General features: G+C 33.8%; 2 protein-coding genes across 2 annotated transcripts in view; both read left to right on the top strand.

Moving 5' to 3' along the window:
• LOC145728039 (GATA-binding factor A-like) overlaps positions 1–9,607 on the top strand; it is a 38,410-nt gene extending 28,803 nt beyond the window's left edge. The window contains exons 4-7 of the mRNA XM_081977966.1: positions 1,557–1,729; positions 3,199–3,454; positions 5,780–5,990; positions 6,468–9,607. Of these exons, the coding sequence (XP_081834092.1) occupies positions 1,557–1,729; positions 3,199–3,454; positions 5,780–5,990; positions 6,468–6,603 (776 nt within the window). The 3' untranslated portion in view covers positions 6,604–9,607. The remainder of the gene's footprint in view (positions 1–1,556; positions 1,730–3,198; positions 3,455–5,779; positions 5,991–6,467) is intronic.
• A 1,623-nt stretch (positions 9,608–11,230) lies between these two features.
• Positions 11,231–13,840, top strand: Hr83 (nuclear hormone receptor 83). Its single transcript, XM_081977725.1, has 4 exons — positions 11,231–11,735; positions 12,169–12,309; positions 12,966–13,061; positions 13,115–13,840. Exons 1-4 carry the CDS (start codon positions 11,732–11,734, stop codon positions 13,681–13,683), a joined length of 810 nt encoding a protein of 269 aa, XP_081833851.1. The 5' UTR covers positions 11,231–11,731; the 3' UTR covers positions 13,684–13,840.
• The last annotated feature ends 464 nt before the right edge of the window (positions 13,841–14,304 follow it).

Here is a 14,304-nt window from a genome sequence, read left to right as displayed (position 1 = left end):
GAGGTTATGAATAGTAAACATATCAATTACAAAACGTGAAGTACATCAGTTTGAGTATTATTTGCTGCCAAAATATATTGCAAAATGCAGTCATTGGACTTATCAGATGAAGAATTCGTCCAGAGTTGGCCGTATCCACCGGGTCAACCGCCAAAAGTTTGTATTTATTACCGTCAACATCAACAGCACACTACAACAAGGAATATGTGTTGGAACACAAGGATGAACTGCTTTTAGTGATGAAAAGTACTACGAAGCTAGAAAAAATTAAGATTTCGTTATAATTTCTAACCGCTCGTAAATATTTTGTTCCTAAGACTTGTGGAAAGCATCTTTTCCACATTCGACTGCTTGGCCATCTGCCTGGCAACTGCAATTGCGTGCGGTAAAGTATCGCTTTCCGCACTTGTTAGGAAAATAACTATATTCGTTAGGAGCTTTTCTTTAAATATCGAAAGGTCTTGTAAAGATTAAGCATTCACAAATTTTACGTTATTTTTTTAAAACACTTAGATTACGGCTTTTATTTGTATAGGTAGACTAGGGGAATATGGCTTCTGCTCCCTTTACGAGGCAATTTGCCAGAAATCAACAATCTTCTTCGGAAAGTTGCGATAAAAATCCTTAAAATGCACGATAATTTGGTGGAAAAACCACACTTCACAGGACAGGAAATCAGCTGTTCGGCGCTGTGTCGGTTCGATGTTGCCAAATGATCTACATAATACCTATAAGCTCGAAAACTGCGGCTATTAAAAACCAAAATAATGCTTGGCACCCTAGTGGCCGATTCGTATAAGTGCCAATATTTGTTTATTGCAAATTTAGGAAAAAAATATGCATTAATAACTGACCTAGACTAACCAAGTGCGAAATTGATTCATCCACCCTTCTTGTAAACAAAGGAAAAAGGCGGCAACAATGCTTTAACGTCATAATTGAAGGAACAATGAATGACATCTGAAGTTGACGTACATCCTGTCAAGTATCAGTTATCCTATGTGAATTATGCGACGTTGCCAGACGGTTTTTTTTTTTCATAATAGATTGTGATAAAAAGTGTCATGTTTTGGGTTGCAGTTCTTCAATTTCTTCGCACTTTTTTTCATAAATGGTTTCTTTAGCTTTTTTTTTTTTGCTTATTTTGTGTACTTTATTATACTTTTGTCTACATTTTGTCTTGCAGTCCGAAGATCTTTCCTGTTATCCACTTTGGTCTCTTTTTCTTTTTCTCTCTGATAAGCATATTCTGAGCAGGTTTTATTATAGTTTCTTTTCAATCTTGCCACTTGTCTTCTAATATGCGTGTTCTGTGTCTTTGTCCGAAACTAGTAGAGAGTTTACAAAAAGTACGTGGTCGATTTATTAAAAAATTCTGTTCCTACATGAAATTTCAGACTGTGTTTAAGCAACTTAACTCTTAAAGCACATTTGAAGACCACATTATGTTACTAGTACAATAATGAATTTTTTTTTCGCTCAGTGGACAATCTTCTGAGCTCAGCACAATAATCGCCTCTTTCTACTCCTAGTAACATAATATACTATTTTTCTAGATCCAACGATGGAGTTTCAATTCGGTGAAGGTAGGGAGTGTGTTAACTGCGGGGCAATTTCCACCCCTTTATGGAGAAGAGATGGTACTGGTCATTACTTGTGCAACGCATGCGGACTCTATCACAAAATGAATGGTATGAACCGACCGTTGATCAAACCTTCGAAAAGACTGGTGAGCAATAATGTTTTGCAGTGTTTTATATCCATTTTACCGTTTACTGCAGTTTAATGGTTAATGGTCATGACCTTTCGCTTGTAGTGACATTCACCTTGCTACAAGCCGAAAACCTTGTATTATTTTATAGCTTGAAAAGGCAGTCAATTTTTTTTATTGGACCTGGCTGAGCTTATATCTTTAAGAATTTTTCATATTGAACCTCAAAGGTTGGGCCAAACGCAGCTAAAATAGAAGTATCCTGTTGGGAACGGCCAACAATTAATAATTGTCATTGTCAAGCTGTATGCGCTGTTAATAATTCAGAATGACCAAACCTACACAGGAACGGTTCATTGCGCAAGCAAATAATAACCATCTACCTTTCGCCTATAAATTTATTTTTAATTATCGATATCTGAACCCCACAAACACAGGGTGTTCCTTAATGATATGCTAATATTTAAGGAGGCGATTCCTGGATCTATTAAAAAAAATTGAAACGTAAGACATAAAACGCACTTCCTTTTAAAATTCAGGATGGCAAAGTTTCCAGAAAAAAAATTAATAAATGCTGTGATAGTATTGTAGATATTTCTATAGACCATTTTTTATTTTTTATGGATGCATTGGACGTGATGTACAAATTACTTTATTATTTTTAAGGGTGGTGCTTTTTACAAGGTTGGTTAAATTAGACAACGAATGTCCATTTATAAGAAGAAGAAGTTGTAATAATTGCAATTGATGTTTCTCTCGTACATACTTATTAAGTTATCCTTTAGAAACCGTAAATTTTATTTTACTTTAATTTTAAAAATCTAATGTAGAACGAAATAATCAGGTACAAGGTCAGGTTAAATAAGGAAACATCAAGGAAAATTCAAAATACTTACTGGCGATAAAGCAAATCATAATTTAGTGGCATAGTTAATGGCTATAAGGCCCATTTGTATAACATCAGTGGTTCAAGTTAGAAAAGTCACTTTGACACCAAAGCATTTCATATGGAAAAGTTCATTTACCAGTTGCAGTTCAACTGAACCAGTCTTAAATGTCTAAACTATTTGTAACCAAGACAAAAGTACTCTAAATAATTACAAATGCTGAAAATGTCTTCCATTACTTGTCGGTGCAATCAGCCCTTAAAACTGAAATCCAGGGTCGGACTAAATGAGAATTGTACTCTTTTTAATTAATATATAAATTTTGACAACTGTGTCGCTTGAGATTTTAGCTTGTTATTGAATTTGAGATCTTTTATCTTTTACGGTTTAGAAGATAGGACGTTATATACGTATAGCCCTTTGTACAAACTCGTTCATTTATTATGTAGCAAAATAAAATTTCTAGGCAATACCATAATTCTAATAATGTCAGGGGGAGTGGCACCTACACTAAACAGGAACATGCTCAGAAATAAATAATAAATTTTCCTTTAATCATTCATTTTTCACCAAGAGAATCAATAATTTTAATTATTCTAGAATGTCGCCCGTCGTTTAGGGCTGTGTTGCACCAATTGCGGCACACGAACAACGACGCTATGGCGTCGCAACAACGACGGAGAACCGGTGTGTAACGCCTGCGGTTTATACTTTAAATTGCATGGCGTAAACCGGCCTTTAGCAATGCGTAAGGACGGCATACAAACGCGCAAACGAAAACCAAAGAAACCGGCATCAGGCGGTGGCGCAACGAACGGATCAGAGAGGGAGGACAGCAATCCCGCCCCACATGAAGGTAAGTTCCGCCTATAGGCGGACTTTTATTTAATTCCTTGCTTTATACTTTAAATATATACGAGGAAAGAATAATAAGTGTCAGACCAGTTCATTATTGTGTTTTAACTGCTTAGTCACATAAATTTGAATCGCCACCTAGCAGGAGAGTATCTATCTATAAGGGGGTCTTACAGCTTCTGCCGCATCCCGTATTTCGATCGCCAAACGCTCTTATCTCTCCACAAATCTCTCATTGTTTGCCTAACTCCGCTTATCCATGTAGTTGCTGGTCTTCCCCCTTTGCACTTTCTGGAATGTATTTTAGAGCTCGTTTGGGGCACTTATTCTTGTTCATGCGTTGTACGTGTTCATACCATATTAACTGTCGAGCTTCTATTCTTTCTGAGGTTCTGTGAGTTCTATTTGTTCTCCGCCTAATTTCATTATTCAACCTGTGCTCTCTCCCTGATATGCGACAGGCTCTTCTTAGGTAGTCCATCTCCACACAGACTATCCTTCTTTTTGGCTTTGCAGTCATTTGCCAGCATTCTGCCCCATATGTTAGGATAAGCTTTACAACTGCTGTGTAGATTGTCTTCTTAGTCCTTTGATCCAACCAAACTAATTTGGTTGGATCAAAGTATTGAGTTGAAAATATGTATCGTTCTCTGACCCTGTTGTGCTTTGTGTTTTATGTCATGTTGTGTCCCCCTCTCTCACTCGCATATATTGCGTTTTTGTCATGTCCATTCTCCCATTTTTCGTATTCTTCTTGTAGTTTCCAAAGTATGTAGTCTGCATCTTCTTTGCAACTAGCCATTATTACCTGGGCATCTGCGAATAACAGGGTGGTCAAATAGTAACCATTGATTTCCAGACCCATTCGTGAGCATTTCCATCTCCACTTGCACAGCGCTTCATGGATGTATATTTTGAACAAGGTAGGAGAAAGGCAGCATCCTTCCAAACTAGATCTGTTGAGAGGTTTCGAGTTGTCCGTTTTTTTTTATTAGTTGTTGTAGAGTAAAGATATTATCATTGCAGGATCTTCCCATTCGAAAACCACCCTGTTCTTCTATTTCCACATATTGAGCTTCAATTCTGTTCTTTAGTACCTATACGGCTATACAACCGTCCCATCGATCTGATCACACTGATACCTGTATAATTTTCACACTTTTCTATCTCCCTTTTTATTTTTATATATCGAGCTAATGTAGGCTATATTCGACTCTCCCGGAATATTTTGGCCTTCGATCAGGCACTTATTAAAAATATCTGCTAGTGCATCCAATATGTCCCATACTTCACCAGCTCGATGGGAATGTTTCCCGGCCCTGAAGCTTTTCCGTTCTTCATTTTCTTTAACTCTTTTCTTATTTCTTCTTTATTTACTTGAACATGAACATCTATGTTCTCTACCTCCGTGGTAGCTTCTATCTGCTCTAAAAATTGAGGTCGGTTTTCAGTCAGTAGTGTTTTATAGTGCTCTTCCTATTTTTCTGTTTTGTATCAGGTTAATATTTCCTTCTTCTTTTCTCTCCTTTTTTAGGTTCTTTATAAATTTCCAAGCCTAACTGACCCTAGTTCCCCTTAAGTATCTTTCCATCTCTTCACATTTTTGCTTCCATATTTCGTTTCTTCTTTTGGTAACTAGTCTCTTTGTTTCTCTGTTCAGTCTCGTGTACACTTTCCTGTCTTGTAGTAAGCCATTGGTACGCTTTCTTATAATCGTTGTATCTTGTTTGGCTGTTTTTTTTAAACCCTAGGCATTATTTAACATTCTGATGTTGTGCCTCAGCTGTTTCCCTTCTATTTAAGCCTTTTTATTTAGTTTATACAGAAATTTTCTGACTTTAAGTTCAGAAACTTCCTCGTCCTTCTTATCGTTCTGGTTGCTTGTTCTTATGAAGTGTATGATAATCTTTGTTACCACCATATAATTAATGATCAGACCCGCACTCAGCGCTTTGATACACCCCTTTGAGACATCCTTCGTTTGAAATCTTGTATTTTGAGGTTTATTATTATTGATTTTAATTTTTTCTTTGGTTGTTCCCAGGTGTACTTATGAATGTCATGGTGCTGATAAGAACCATTCATTATTATTAGGTTCAGGCTTTGGCATAATCTGTAAGTCGTGGTTAGATACGCAGTCTTTACAGGTACATTGCATATAAAAAACTGTAATTAGCAGTTTTTAACAAGCAAAAAAGGAACCCAGAACAAAGTTTTTATTTTTATTAGTTAGCAAATTATTATTATTACAGTATTTATAATGTTTTTCAACTTATCACCACACTTCTTCATAATTTATAATCGATAACTGTTTTTTTTATTGTAGAAAACAAAAGTTCGAACTTAATTCACCAACAGTCACCTACAACCCATCAGCAGCAGCAACATTCGAATCAGTCACCTTCACAAAATACTCAGAGTAGTCAGCATGAAAAGTCCTCATTTAATATAGAAAGGCCTTACCTTGGTCAGACTTCTCTGCTACCTGCCACCAGTACGACGAGTTCAATTAAAAGTGAGCCAGGTTACGAATATAGGTAAGTTTTGAGGCAAAGCCTACGCCTTTTTCTTCTTTGTATCATGTTTTCCCGTGTACAGTGAAAAAATTCACTGGATATATGTATTTTTGAGAATGGTGAATGGTATAATCATAGGCTATTAGTGGTTAATAATTGAAAATCAGCTTCCAAGTGACGCATGTGTTTTAATAAACCAGGTTTTGGGAATTAATGTAGGGTAACTTGAAAAGCTGGAATAGTAGGTATATTTCATTACCAGTACCGAAAATAGGGTTTTCTGGTGCGTGCACTACAGTTTGAGTTTGCCGTGGGAGGCAAAGCCGAACTAAACTAACTTACTATACTGACTATTAAACCTCCTGAATATAATACATTAAATGATAACTGAGAATAATTTACCAATACCGTACCATTTAATTACCATTGATTAGCATATTACGGCCATAATACTTCTAATACTCCTAATCTAATTTAACATAATTTTATTTTTTCTAGCTGTCTACAAAATCAACCATCCTATCCTTACCAGCAGCTTTTCGGATTTCCTAGTCAGTCATCTGGCAACAACGAAATGGCATATCACCATCAACACCATGTAACAGCAGCAGCCAAATTGATGGCCTCTTCATAACCTTATTTGTACATTTCGTCCATGTTTTGGTAGCAAGTCGACGCATATTTATTAGTTTAGTAACGTAGGAAAGCCGAAACGTATGTATTTATTGTATAAGGTAAACATAAAATTTATGTTTACATTATTATTTATTCTTATAGTTGAGCGTTTTTTTGTGCTTTAAGTATCAAGATTGTTTTCAAATTGTATAGTTCTTAAATCGGAAAAGTCATCTTTTTAAACGATCACATAGATTGTGGTCCGTAATAAAACCTAAGGATCAATTTTTGTTTGATCGTATGTATATTTTTTTATTGGATCCATAATGCAATTTGACCTTTGTGTTTTATTACCACAACAGCAAGAACCTACCCATAAGCAAATTATTTTTACAGGACGTAGGTATCCTAAGTCTTTTTAGCTATTCTATGAGATAGCAATATTGCAGATTTGTTCGTCTGTTGCGTCATCCTAGTTTACTTTGATTTTCCGTACTTCATATTATAGATACTTAAATTTTTAAACACGTTAATTAATCAATAGTGGAGCTGATTATTGTTGACAATATTATTATTATTTTTTGTTTTGGCTTTAGTAAATGACAAATAGAAAAATATTAGCGACTAGTTACTTCAAGTTAATAATTATATCTTCGATATCACAGAGGTTCTACTAAAATACAACTAGAATAAAAATACTTACTTTTCATATTATAACAAATTTTTATCAAGTGAACCTATAAAAACCGAATTTTAAAATAGTTTGTGTTTAGCAATTCAGTAGGTAATAAATTAATAAAATTTAATTGAAAAGATTATGTTTTTTATGAATTTTTTGGAAATTCAGATTTTTTTCTGATAAATCACATATCAAAATATCAAACAGCTATTTATTAACTTGTAGCTGTAATTAAAAAAAACCAAACAATAGCCATTCTAGATACTTCCAAATATCTGTAAAAATTCGACTGTTCATTGGTATTTTATCCAGCTACCCCACTTTATTTTGATTCTTCTATCCACTGAACTATATGGAAATATCGCATATCATTTATTACACTTAATTCACGTAGAAACCTGGCTCAAAAAACTACTGGTGTTGTTATTTTGTTTTTTGTGTCCGATATTAAAATGTGTAAAAAAGTTATTGGCTTTAATCTGTGTATAATGATATTTTGTTTATTCAATTAAACTAAAATTTGTATTATTTAAATTCTTTTTGGTTACTGTACAGGGATATCCAAGTAAAAGTGTTTAATGGAAGAAAATGTCAAATACGAAATATTTAGGGATGTACTTGGTTTAATCATACAGGGCGTTCCAAGCTATTTGCGTCAGTCTATAGTTAACGCCTTTGCTTAATTAGTATATGGTACATTTTTATTTTGTAGCTTTACCGCCCGTTGTCGGCGGTAAAGCTTGAGAATCGGGCCCCAAAAATAATAGAAATGCAAACAAATATTGAACAATAAAGAATGTTTAACTAAAACTGAGGCTAAAACACAAACCAAAAAAATAAATAAAATAAAGTAAGACAAAATGCACATTCAAAATCAATGTTGTTTATTCAAATTCAAAATTAGATAATATGTGAATGGAAAATACATTATCACATTGACAAGTAAAAAGAGTCAAAGTAAAGCATTTGAAAAAACAAAGCCAATCTTGTATAAATTTACAGTTAAAAGGTACCGTATTAATATTGCTTTTTCAGTATAATTTTACCATAATCTTTGATTGATAAAATAGCTCATTTGCAAGATTAATTAATAAGGTAATTTAGGGAAACTAATGGCGTTTCTGATTGGTATGTTTAGTGCAAAATCAGTGTATTCATATACCGTTTCAATGACATTTGATGGAGCAGAATACATTAGTTTTGCACTAACCCTGCCAATCTAAGACGCCATAAAATAAAATATGTCAATCTTGGCACACCTTTGTCTGCTCTTTGATGGAATGCTGGATAATGACCTCTGTGCTAAATCAATTTCACCTTCAACTTAATCATAAAATGGATACGCATGGTCTGTTATACAAGATATGTGCAAAATACTTTCTAGAATTTAAGAATGTGACCGATTTTCTATTACCTTGCAACGTAATTTGATACTTTATAAGTGAGTGATACTAAGTGTTAACTTGTTTTGATTATGTTGAAAGATTGAAACCTGAAAGCACTACTCATCCCTTATCCACCTTCAAATTATTGGATATTAACAGATATTTTTGTGGATAATGAATAGACCTTCAAAATTTCAATAGCTAATTGGAAATTCTGATACTGAGACAGAATTACAAAAATTTTCGCAAAAATTAATTAAAAATATTACCAATCGTTCTTGGTCCAAAGGTCTAGTTCCTAAAAATTCAAAACCAAACAAAAAATCCTTGACATTTTTTTCTATTTTCAAAAATAAAAAATTGTTTGGATATCCCTATACAATTATAATAAGATATGTAAAGTTAATTGCCTTGTTGCGACTAATAGTAGTACTGATATGTATTATGTAAAATATGACTATGTATAAGCTTTTTGTTAAAAAGACTGCTTAAAAAGACAATTTTAGTATGTAATAACACTAATATATAAATTGTGTTTTTAAATCTCAAATAGAGTTCCTTCATTTAGCTGTACTTTTAGTATTACTATGCAAGTATTTGATTATAAACTATTATGGTGTACGTTTTGTTTCTACTTTTTATAGATGTAATTCATGCAATGAATTTATTTATAAGAACAATTCAATGTGAACCAATAACCGCTTAAAATGGAATATGTAAAATATCGTAATACTTTTTTGCGAAGAAATGTCTTTTTAACTTCAAAAACATTTATCTTTTTGTGTAAAAAATTATTTTTATGTTTATTTGTACTATATTAAGTTTCTTAATTTGTAAATACGTTGTTAATATGACGCAGTATTTGTTATTAAATATTACTTACGTTGTTTGTGTTTGTACATATAGGATAGTGCAATACTGATCTAAGTACTGGCAATAATAAATGTGTTAGCAGAGCAGTGTCTCATTAATTTTTGTATATTATATATTATGTATACAATGTATTATACAGGGTGTTTAAAAAAGACACAGCAATATTGAAGGGGGTGATTGCCCAGGCCATTTTATGATCAAAAGTCACTTCGTCAGATCGGACGAGTGCTGATGACGGCCTAAAAGGTCGAAACCGGTCCACTAAGGATTTAATAAACTACTTGGCAGTTTGAGTGCTGATGATGGCTGAAACCGGTTCGCAAAAGTATAGTAAAAAGTTACACTTTTTCTTCTATCTGTCGAATCATGCTAAATGTATAAGAAACGGAGCAAGAGAAGAAGATATGCTCTTTCCGGGATCAATTATTAGATAAAGAGCTTATTAGGCTGGGTGAAAGTATTTGGTGAATGCAAGTGTGGAAGGCTGGAGTACTACTAAAAATAAAGAAATAAAGAAAAGTTAAAAAAATGGAGAATAGAAAAAAAGGGTGTGTATGTACAGGCTTCTGACTGTAGACTTGTTGAAGTTAGCTTACTTCGGTGCTCAAAAAAATCTGTTTGGATGCAAGGATACAAAATGTTTAAGAATACTTATATGAGTATAGAGACGAATACAAGACGGGAGGTGGAAAAAGCAAACTGGAGTGAGACTAGGTTATGAGAAAGAAAATAGGTTAATGAATGAAAGTCAGAAATAATGGAAATGCTCAGAAAAGGACGAAAAGTTATCCAAGTGTGTTGAAAAGTGAGGTGAAACAGGCTACCACTACTACTACTACTACTACTCCATAGCACTACAACCCAGGGTGGGTCTTGGCTGCCTTGACTATCTGCCTCCACCTGGAGCGGTCGTGGGTCATCTCCCTCCATTCTTGCTGGTCTACACCAAGGATAACCAGATCCTTAATGATGTTATCTCTCCATCTGAGCCTGGTATCCCAGTACTCTTATTCCCAGTACTCTTATAGCCAGCCATCTTCCCAGTACTCTTATTCCTTTTGGTGCTTCCTCCCATACCCATTTAATTAGGCGATCGTTTTGGCTTCTTTGCAGGTGCCCTGCCCATCTTAGTCTGCAGAACTTTATCTCCTGAATAATGCCGGGGCTTTGATATATTTGGGCACCACTACTATTCCAAAAACAAACAGTTCAATTTCAAAGGCAGTTTGGGGAAACTTCCACAGCTGCTTGTGCTCTTTCCAAGCTTTTAGATTAACTTATTCCATAAATTTGGAACTATGGGACACCAAACTAAGTTAACATAACAAATGCTAAAACAATGTAATGTAATTTTCTTGGTTTGTGATTATGTAGTTTTCTTGGGATTATTAGCAGCTGCCTTTGAAATCCTAAATTTAAGGCATTTACTTTTATAGATTCCGACAGTTTATTATATGTATAAAAGGTCGACTTTTGCCTTCAATTCAAATTCAATCAATCAAAAAGTTACAATTAATTTTCAATATGTATACTCAATATTTATTCTATATTTTTTACATTTTCTATTGCACTAAAAATAACTGTCAGTTAAGTCCTACAAAATTGGCTTAAATTTAATATGTGGGTAGACTAAAAATATATATTTGAGTAACCCACCAGTAAAACATAACCTGTCCGAATAATGATGTAGTAATGATCTGTTGTCTTTTCCATTACAATGGTCGAATGATCAAACATTAAATAGACAACCTTTGAGGCACGTGTCAGTGAAAGTGGAAAGTAGGAGGGTTTTGTATTTCTTTCTTCAGTGGCAGTCGGGTTTAAAGAAAAAAATACACAAAACAGTAGGTATTTTAGTTATAACATTATTTGTAAGTTGAATTGTATAATGTGAAATGATACATGTTTTTTTTTGCATAGAACCCCTCTAGCTTCAAAATGTGCTTTCAGTTTAATAAGTAAATTTACTAGCCTTAATACAAATGTGTACGCCATTGTACAAAACCATAATAACAAAAGATTTTCTTGCTGTTATAATCACCACTTCAAAATGCTTGACACCGCAATAATCGCCTCTTTATGTCAATTAGAGCACTACAAACAACTATAAATCAGGTGAAATGCCGCTGAAAGGGTCAATTCACGGAGCACTTCCTAGTGAATATTAAGGGATTTGCTTTTTATAGTAGTTTAGACATCAGCTTTATAACATGGGTAAGTTTTTTTACTTTAGTAGGTTTTATGAAAAAATCAAGACATCTAATGTGCTCGTTAAGTCGGACCAGTATGATAGCTATAAAAGTTTCCTTTGTAAAGCAGACTGCTTAGATATAATTTCCGTATGTCTTTGGGTAACAACCAAAAAGAAAAAAGGCAGAACAGTTCACAAGAACATGTCCCGAGGCCTCTTCATCTTCTACACTCGAGAACCTCAGCAGTACCCATGAAAAAATTATGACAAACCTAAGCCACACTAAGCTGGCAATGACCGTTTGTTTAATAATCCTATTACCGTTCAGTTCAGATTACTTTTGTTGAGTTTCAATCATTTACAAGCTTTAGCACATTTTTCAGTTTCAACTGAACATAACTCAACAAATTAATGTTTTGCTATTGTTTAGAAATACTAATATTATTATGTTTATAGGGCGAACTTTACCAACTCCAATATCGTGTCAAGTTTGCGGAGATCGGTCTTACGGAAAACACTATGGAGTTTATTGTTGTGATGGATGTTCCTGTTTTTTCAAGCGCAGTATTAGAAAAAACGTGTTTTATACTTGCATATGTAAGTAGGTTAGGTTAGGTTAGGTAGGTATTTTAGCCGGTTTAACAGTAATTTCGTTCATTTGCAAGCAGACAGGCATAAAACAATCTAAACAAGTTTCGCTAGATTCACCTTGGACTACATAATGAGCCTAAACTGTCTGACCAAACACAGTTTTAGATAGTTCAAATTGGTTATCAAATTCTAACTTACGTTCTCCAATATTTCTAACATTTTAACCATTAAAGTCAATCAAGATTTCTTTTCAACTCTCCCGGCAGGTTAAGGCTTCAAAAGAAAGAGAACCAAATAGAAAACTCTCCGCCGACATCACTCTACATAAAGAAGTTTTGCGATGACTAGTTTTATCGCTATTTCTGCTTTCTTTGTTAATTAATAATCTATATATCGAATAATACCAATGAAAATACTGACAACTGAGCGTGCTTTTTATTTGTTAAAGCTAAATAAACTTATTCTGGACTTTTTTATATTTGGGCAGATTCATACGCCTTCACTGGAAAACAATGGACTTGCCAAGACTTATAGGTTTACTATACTTTCCTACATTTTCGGATAAAATTTTTTAATGAGACTATTTTATATATAACCCTGTATCCACTAACATAAGAGAAAAGAATTCTACAATATTAACTAACTCCAAACTAAATTTGTAGCAGGAGATGGCTTATGCGTTATTGACAAAGTTAGAAGAAATTGGTGTCCATACTGCCGACTGCAAAAATGTTTTGCTGTCCAAATGAACATATTCGGTAAGCAAATACTTTTTAATACTTATTTCTTAATTATCCAAAATCTCATACAGCCGTTCAAGGAGAACGTGGTCCAAGGAAACCAAGAATCTACTTAGAATGTCAACACAACTATCAGCTGTCGCCACAATCCTACGAGATGATCGCTCATTTATTTTTACTGACCATAAAAGAAGTGAGAAAAAACGCAGGATTTGCACTCATAGACCGGGAAACTCAAAACCACATTCTCGGTTATCTTTGGGCGAGCATTTTCTGCTTTAGAATGGCGCTTTCCAAAACGGAAATTGTAAAAGATATTTTATTTTCACGCGTCAAGTCTACTTTTGACGTAATGAATGAATTGAATTTAGATGGGGCTGAGCAGGAACTTGTAGAAACCATAATTCTTTGTAGAAAAGATCTGTTATCAGATAAAAGACAAGAAACTTATGTGGAAATGCTGCAGGAAAAAGCGTTAGAGGCACTATTTCGAAAAAATGTTGCTAGTAAGAGCAGGTTTTTTAAGTTGATGATATCGTTACCTTTGTTTTCGAATGTCAATGCGGAACAAGTTTACTTAAAATTGTTTAAACCCATTGTAGGGGATGTTCCAATGGAATCTATTATCTGTACTATTTAAAGTAGGTATGAAAAATCAATCATTCCACTTTAGAAGTTGGTATTTGTTTGCAGAGTTATTGACAGTTGTGTGTTTGCACATTATCCTATACATCTAAGAATAACTATAAGGAAAATAGACATAAGAAAAATATAAATTACCTATTAATTATCTTGAATTTGAGTTAAGCTTATCCGGGATTACCTTTCTAGTTTATCTTTTCTCGTTACAATAACTTTTGCATTTTAAAATTAAAAAATAAAATTTGATTTCTTATGTAGTTTTTTGCAGCAGCTTAAAAAACTGACGATATCTAAAAAACTTTGCCAGATAAAAATGTCAAAACAATTTTTTTGTTTGGTTTGACAGGAAAAAGTGATGATACCCCATATACTTAATACTTTATGTGTAGTATCACATCTGCCGCATGCCGCATCAGAACGCCCAAAATCACAGCGTACAGAAATTAAAAAAAATTTATAAACTGTGATAATTTAAATAAATGATTAGCGTTAATAATAGTCTTGATAATACAAATTAAACTGAATAAATGTAATCAAAATCAACAGAGGACTTCTCCTAAGATTAGAAAGGATCAATGTAGTAGAGATTAATACCTAAGTTCAGGCTAGATGGCACTGC

This window comes from Ips typographus, linkage group LG4 (genome assembly GCF_016097725.1).
Source record: "Ips typographus isolate SLU linkage group LG4, UJ_Ityp_2.0, whole genome shotgun sequence".
NCBI lineage: Eukaryota > Metazoa > Arthropoda > Insecta > Coleoptera > Curculionidae > Ips > Ips typographus.
The sequence above is the reverse complement of the archived record's forward strand: the minus strand, read 5'-3'. Positions and strand labels throughout refer to the sequence as shown.